Source organism: Copidosoma floridanum, unplaced genomic scaffold (genome assembly GCF_036245765.1).
Source record: "Copidosoma floridanum isolate Cflo_tuat_1 unplaced genomic scaffold, Cflo_Japanese_pri ptg000033l, whole genome shotgun sequence".
Taxonomy (NCBI): Eukaryota; Metazoa; Arthropoda; class Insecta; order Hymenoptera; family Encyrtidae; genus Copidosoma; species Copidosoma floridanum.
The window spans coordinates 6186136-6194308 of record NW_028321910.1 but is presented as its reverse complement, the minus strand read 5'-3'; the positions used below and the strand labels follow the sequence as shown (position 1 = coordinate 6194308).

Sequence of the window (8173 nt, the reverse complement as noted above, 5' to 3'; positions counted from 1 at the left end):
GTGCTAAAAAAAGGAACACCCATTCCACGAGGTACAAAGAAAATTTTTTCTCTTGGTACAGGATTGGTGAAAAGTTGTATACCACTTAGGGTAAAAAAAAAAAAAAATTCTTTGAGTTCCACATTCTCGTCATAATATTCTTCAGCTCTTGGTTTAATTTCGAATAATAAACACCAGTTTCTACAATTTGTATTCCAAAATTTAGGTATTACTTGTCATGTTCATATTCTACTAATTAAAATATCAAAATAGATTATAGAATTATACGTAACAATGATCCAGAAAAAATAAAAAATTTAAAGATTAAGATAAATTATAGTAAGAATCTAATTTTTAAATTTTGTATTAGTTATTAGATATTGATATAATAAAACTTCCCTGAAACTGTATAAAGTTACAATTAAAAAAAAATCTGTTATTCGAATGTAAATGGATATAGATTATCTTATAAAATAAGTCCCTTCACGTTTTTTAAATTCTGATCAATCCACTCGTCAAATTGTTTAATCATGTCACTATCCATTCTATTCTTCCACTGACCTACAGTTCCACTTCTTATAAATTCACCTTCAACCTCAAAGTCACCAAATATCTTTTTATTTTTTACAGCATCAATACTCTTTTCACGATTAACAGCAGGATTAGTTTTCATACTAGAGAAGCTCAGATGTTCTTCTAATGCTGCTACCTGTGTGTCATCAAGTTCTTTGTCAAGAAATTTAGCTGTTTTTTGAATCACTGCGGGCAAATCCTATGGAATCAAGGGGAAAAAAAATATTTCAAAATAAGCTCTTTTAATTAAAAAGATGCAGACAACAAAATATTTGATCGGTAATAATATATATTATTATTTTTATTAGTGACAGTAAGTAAAAATTACCTTTTTCATATCTTCATACTTAATAAACAAAACGTTATCCAGATCTTTCATTTTCCAAAATCCGTGTATATGCTTCCAATAAGGGGCGTAAACAACTTAAAGAAAAATTATACTTAGTGTTAAAATTCACATTAGAATAATATCTCTTTTTCTTTATACATAAAAAATAAGTTATAAACACGTTTAACATGAAATATTATAAAAAATTTTTAAATGTGTAAGAATATTAAAATAACAGCGAGCTCGCAAAAATAAACAATTTCTTCATTGTCTAGAGGAACAGTGGGCTCCACTTAACGTGGATTTAATTAGCTGACCTATTGGACAAGCAATGGTAATATATTGTTACTGATTGTTTACAAATGAAAATAGGTCAGTTATGTCAGGTATGAGACTCAATATTTCTTAATTATAAAAGTAAGTAGTAACTGCTCATGTTTACAAAATGAGAATTGTGTTTCCTATGTTGGTGTATCACGTTTAGTCAGTCAGTCCTTTCAGTTAGGTAAGTATGCATAAATGTGTCAGGTGTGCGCTCAACTAAGATATACTAAATTTGTTTGAACCCCTCTTTGGTTTGATTCAGGTTCTGCATTATATAGATACTAGCGGCCCCCCGTCAGCTTCGCCCAAGACTCACTAAATTAAACACCGTAGTGTGTTAATATGTAATGTGAAACGTTTTCAGTTAAAAATTTCACATCTGTTTCTGACACTTCTTAAGACAAACATTTTCTGATTAAAAACATATTTATTTGGAATGCATGTAGTTTGTTTAGTCAAGTAAGAAGCTGTAAAGAGTGAGAAAAATATAATTATGCTGAAAAGTACCGTGCATTCCTTATGCCATAAAATAATCGTTGGCTTTAAAAAGCCGTTGATTTGCAGTTTCTCTTGTATAATTTATAAACAAGGCAATTGTTTGAAGCTGTTAATATTCAAAGATACAAAAATATAGGTATAAGAAATTTTTTTCTCTTATGTCACAACTTTATCACCAGACCAATAAAGTGCTGGAGCTTATTCTCTACGTTTTTTATCACAGCAAAAATACAAATACATATTTTACCTACTTAAAAATCTAGATGATTCAAAAGATTACTATAAGGGTTATAATAAAAAGCTAATCTTTCACTTTATTAATTTTTTTGTGCTTTTCTTGACGCCCAAAATTGTATTCATTAAATGCATTTAAAGTTTTCCTTCCAATTCAACATACGACGACTTGGGACTTATGGCATAGTTGAGACTCTCGTAAGCCCTAAAGGCTTTTCTTTCAACTTTATTAGATTGTAACATATTAGTTAGCAAGGTAGTTTGACGTCCAATGACCCTGAAAAGGACCAGTGAACTTCTAAAGTCAACTCTTTCTTAACTAAAGTTTCCAGCAAACGTGATTGCCTCTATACCTCAGGGTGATATTCTCTGGCCTGTTATTGCAGCACTACACTAATTAGGAAGAAAACTATAACGTTTGAAGCTTTGGAGCTAGTTGTAGAGCTCTTTCCCAACGTCTCCTGGTATAACATCGAAGACGTTGGTGTCTAGAGCACCTTTTTTTTTGCAGACTCAGTTGTTTTGGTGATCTAAGGTAAAGAAATTTGTTCGTGATGCTTACCCGTTAAAAACTGTCACGTTGGCTCACGTTTATTATATTTTCTTAGTTGCTGTTAGGTTCTTCCAACGTAGACCTTGGAGGAACGGTGATTCTTGGTTGAATACTTAAACTCAAGAGGAAGATAAAGGATTGCCAGTCACCGGGATTTCCAGCTTTGCAACGAACAACTCTGCTCGTGACGTCTGCCAGCAAATGACTGACTTGGTTTAATAGTGGCTGGCTTTACATAGTCGTTAAGTTGACAAATCGTCTCCGGGAATGGTAGTAAAAATTTAGTTGTTGGCAAGGTAATGTAAAATTAGGTAAATCTTAAAAGAACCAATGAGATTGATGGTTAAGTAGAAATCGTTAATACACATAATGGCCCTGAAAAGGGCCAGTGGTGAGACTTGCAGCTATTCTTTACTATTATTCTTGATAAGAGAGAGCCAGCTGCAGGTAGCTTGACTCTTATTCTTTGAGTCTCTGTGTAAGAAGGCCATATAGGAGGCAGGTATGCTGCTAACCAAAGAATATCTTGTCTTTGGGTCGTTTTCCAGATAACCAACCGTTTATCGTTAGTCAGGAAAGTGGGCCTGGAGAATACCTTTTCTCTAGGTATGCCGTTGGGACGACTTCTAAAAAGGAGGCCGTTGTAGTTGTCCGTACTATTTAGGGCTGTCTTCCCTGGCTTGCATTTAAAGTAGGAAATTCTCTGACAACACCAGGTCCAATGATTGAACCGCCCAAATTTCTGAAGTGCTGGTGCAGATTATGCTTCGGCTAGACACGTCTTCTGGAATTCCTTCAGAGGCGTTGACGTTCCAAACATTTTTTTTCCGCGGCACTCAGTTATTTTGGTGATCTGCAGTAAAAACTGATTTATTTCGCTTGCCCATGAAAGAATAGTGTCATCGGTACCCGGGATGCCCAGCTGCACGACAGACTACTCTGTTCTTGGTGTAGTGCCGATGATCGACTACGATAATTGTCAGCTCGATGGAGCATCTTAAAACCACTTTTCACTATCTTTGATTGCACGTGGCTTCAATTTTACCTCGACGCCACCTGATCGATCCTACTGTACTAAAGCGCAAAGCTAGCTTATTTAGGCAAAACTTTGAACTTATTCACCACTATTGTTGTTATTTTTTTCAACAAAAAAACTCTGCAAAAACCATCTTGGAATCATTAAGAATCAGTATGAAAAATTTCAGCAAAATCGGTTCAGTAGTTTTTGTGGTAAGCAATTCCAATGGTCTTAGCAACTTTGCTTTATATATTAGTAAGATACTATCATCTCAAAACCTCCCTATATATTGTAAAGAGGTAAATCTGGCCTCCAGGCTCATGTTGCTCTTCCTGACGCAATGCATATGACGTCATACCGGCAAAGGCTTACCTTCCCCGAATTGTTTTTTTTTGTTTTGGCTCCCAGAAAAAGGAGAAGAGAACGACGCGACGCGGGACATAGCACCAACAGTGGCGAAGAAATAAGAGTGAGCGATCGCAGCACTGTTCAGGCCGCGGCGGTGGCCCTCGGGTATGAGAGAGAGAGAGAAAGAGAGAGAGAAAAAGGCGCTGAGATGTATGCGCTGTGGTTGCAGCGGGACGGGCTGACTCAGTCTCGAGTCAAGAGCCATCGTGCCCGCATAGGAAAGCTAGAGGTTTTGCGATTTGAGAGAGAGTGAGAGAAAGCTGTTTTAGAATGAGAGAGAGAGAAGAGAGAGCTGCTGTGTCCTTGTCGTCGGAGACCATCACCACGAGGAGATTCAGGACGAGAGAAAGAGAGTGACCGCAGAACAAGAAAGAGAGAGGAAGACTAAGACCGCAGCCATCAGCCCCACGAACTCACCAGCAGCTCGAGGCCCAGCAGGACGCCATACGCCCTTGTCACGAGTTAGAGAGCCGAGAGATAGCGTGTTTCTTTTCCCTTCGTTTTTTGTGCATCGTGCTAGGGCTTGCGAGCGCTGGTAGGCCTCCTGAACGAGGTCCAGGAGTAGACAGAGGATAGGGAAAGAGAGAGAAAGAGTGTGAGTGCGAGAGAAAGAGAGAGAAAGAGAGAGAGGGCCAGATCACAAGAAGTCATGGGTGCATGCTCGGGAGTGCCGAATTAATAGTGTTACGCGTTTTCGTTCTAGGTCTATAGGGTAGAGGGGCATAGTTGAGAGGGAACGAGATAGAGAGAGAGAGAAAGAGAGACCTAGTACAAAGGGACAAGGGTGAGGTTACTGGGAGACAGAAAGAGAGAGAGAGAGAAGTGACATTGCGTGTACAACAGGGCTGGAAAGGGATAGAGTCGAGGGACGGCGAGAGGACGTGCAAGTGAAGGTGCGTGTGGCATGGCCAGGAGCGCGTCAGGGCAGCGGCCCCTCTTGGTTCCAGGATCCTGAACGCGCGCTCGCAGCTCACGCAGCAAGGTGGAACCGTTTATTTGTAGAGCCGTGTGGAGAGCCGTAATAAACAATTTCCTTAAACTTGACGTGATAGCATTTCCCATATTTATTTCTCTCGGTAGAACGAGAGAAAAAATCCCGTGCAAACTCCCCTTTTCAGAAGCAGAATCCAGGAGGACGAGGGGCTTGGAGGACGCACGAGACGAGGTGTCCACTTTCAACGTACATCCCTCCCCCTTTTCATTTTCAGGTACGAAGGCAGCATGATAATATAGTAGAGAAAAATAGAACCTTGTTTTGCCATATAAATGTATATTTTGTGGGAAAAAGTATAATTATATATTTGCAGAATAAAACGAAACCAAAGGGAAGTTTGAACGAACCTGTTAAGAGCACTTAATAACTTAAAAATTTTATAAGTATATTACAGTGACATCAGAAGGACAAGAAAAGTTCATGCATTTTTCACGAGTAAAATAATTTTGAAGTATGAAATCAATTTTCATGAATTTTTCTGAAGCTATAATAATCTCTAGGACACAGGCTAGCTATGTGAACTTAGTATGAAAAAGATGCTTACATGTACTGTTATGTACAGTTTTTGAATCTGGATATTACAGATAAGAATCAAGGTAGGTGTTTGAAGCATAACTGTATTTTATGTGTTTTATTTCAACAATTACGTTTGGTTTATATTAATTTTTACTTTATTTTTTTTTACTTTAACAATAAATTTGTATCGTTTACTAAGCATCCTCATCAAACCTTTTTGTACATCAGTTGCAGGTTATTTCTTTATGCAGAAAAAAACCCTTAGGTAAATTTTCTGATGACAAAGAATTTAACGTCGATGTCGGTTTATATCTACCATTCAACAAACGAATTTAAGACAGATACAAATACAATGAGGCATCCACTGTATGCTAGGGTATTGGCACTATGTGATGCCAGAACATTTTGGACTTGTCGGACGAGTTTAGGCTCAATGCATTGTTAACTCAAATAACACAAGATTGTCAACTAATTATGATAATAAGTGTAAAAACTACAAAAATCCTAATAAATAAGACTATTCTATTCATACACAAAGTAAAGTGCAGAAGCAAAGAAAAATACCGACATCCACGTTAACGATGTAAAGACGACACCAAATCCAGTAAAATAATTTTTATTTTGTAGTATCCACCAGATGGAGCTCAAGTATTACGCAAGCTAACGCCAGTATGACGTGAGCAATCGTAAATAAAGTGCTTCATAGGTTTGTTTAATTAACATTACTCAAATAAAGCGCTATCATCTTTAATTTTTTTTCAATAAGAAAATTGTTAAGCTTACGTTCATGGTACTTATCGTCATCAATATGTCTGACAACTAAAAAACATTGTAAAACTCAATACCATATGGTCAATAGTGCATTAAGTCTTTACAAATTTAGCAATTCTGCAGTTTTTACTCACTGAGGGAGGGGGCTCTGCCATATGTATTTTACAAAAAAACATGAGTCTAATTCATGTATAATTTTGAGCCAATTATTAACTACCGGGATATTTTTGGTAAGTTCATACTTTCCTTTATACTTCAAGTTCTGTTAGTTAAAAAATATATACGTTTATTTTTAAGTAATACTTACAACTTTCAAAGAATTAGACCTTTATTTTATGTAAAATTGGCTGTATAAAAATTTAAAATTTACATGGTTATCTCGAATAAAATTTTTGTGTGTTTTTATACATTTGCTATTATTTATTGACAGCATATCTTCTTTCCCATGAATAACCAAATAAATCAACATAAAATTCGCCGTATCAACGTTTTAAATTTATTCTTTACAATTTTTAGTCATTTGCTAGAATGATTTTATCACTTTATTTGTATAAAACAACTGTTAACGACCGTTTTGATTGTGAGCATTTACTTATAAGGTTGCTTTTACGAAGAATATAGTCTCCTTTATTTTATATATAAGGTGCTTGCGCTACAATTTTGTTTTTATAGATATAGTTGTCAATGTATCTTTGAAAAAATTAGGTACTAATACGAACTTTTTATAAGTATAAATTAATTATCCGTTGAATTTTTAATCAGAAAATTTACAAAATCTTGTGAAGTCAGGTGTGAAATCTTTTTTCACAATTATTGTCTTAGAAAAACAGCACTGGACAATAAAGAGACATTGTAGAAAGAGCTAGCCTTGATTCCGTTGAGTGTTTTCCTTGTTGTCGATCTTTTTTCTGATTGATTCCCAAAAATGTACACCATATAGGAGCAAAAATGTAGTTTGAGAGAGATGCTAGACCAAAACAGTTTTTTTTCTTTTTCTACACGTCATATGTTTTCACTTACAAATAAATATCAAGCTCGCTTACAATATCTGCATTATCTCCACGCTCTTAAATTGCTACTCAATTTTAAATATTTTTAGTAAAAAACTTATTTTTCGCTGATTGAAAACATTTAACTTACATTTCAAAGTTCTTAAAATACTTTAGTCAGCTATCAAAAAAGTCTTGTTTCTTTTAAAAAAAAATCATAGTTATTGAAAAAAGTAGCAAATGAAAATAAAAGTTAATCTTTTAATGTTCATTAGTATCGTTTCTTAGAAAAAGTACAGACTACTTTACGAAAAAGGTTACTTGCAGAAAACTTCTCCTAAATGATCCACCTCTTTGGGATAAACTACTATAATTTTTTCTGTTAAACTACAGTGCAGAATAATTTACTGCAGGGTAGGAAAACTACTTACTTTAAAGCTCTTTTACTTAATAAATTACTTATTTTTTGAAAGTCTATATGATGTTTTATATGAAAATATATTTTAACCTGCCTTCTACTTTCCTGCGAACTCCCTTTTAACGTCACCTGAATTGAAGAGACAGCTGTACATAGAAAAAATCTTTATCTTGATTTTTTATTTTTCTTATATGCACCGATTAGTCCATTTTTTTGCATGGCTGCAGAAAAAGGCATATGAACAATTGCTGTTGGCTTGTTGAGTTGAACTGTTTCCTTTGTTTTTTTTAATATCATCGGAAAGGTACCATAAACAATAGAGCATACTGACAGAGATGTAGGTCATAATAATATTAAAAAAAATTATTTATTGAATATGAGGTGAGCTAATGGAGCCTAATCAATCAATCAGTAATTTTTTGTTACTATCACGAAAACTGTTAAAATCGCTTGGATATATAAATTACAACATATGGAAAAATGATTTTAGCGCATTATTATGTTGTATTTATTTGTTGTTGAGCCAATAGATAAGATCAATAAGATTTGTTTTTCGAGTTTACTTACAAC

At 35.0% G+C, this 8173-nt stretch overlaps 1 protein-coding gene across 1 annotated transcript in view; it reads right to left on the bottom strand.

Moving 5' to 3' along the window:
- Window positions 1–445: 445 nt before the first annotated feature.
- Window positions 446–8173, bottom strand: part of LOC106644776 (luciferin sulfotransferase-like) — a 304205-nt gene continuing 296477 nt past the window's right edge. The window contains exons 4-5 of the mRNA XM_089597539.1: window positions 881–975; window positions 446–751 (exon numbers count right to left, since the gene is read on the bottom strand). Coding sequence (XP_089453665.1) covers window positions 446–751; window positions 881–975 — 401 coding nt within the window. The remainder of the gene's footprint in view (window positions 752–880; window positions 976–8173) is intronic.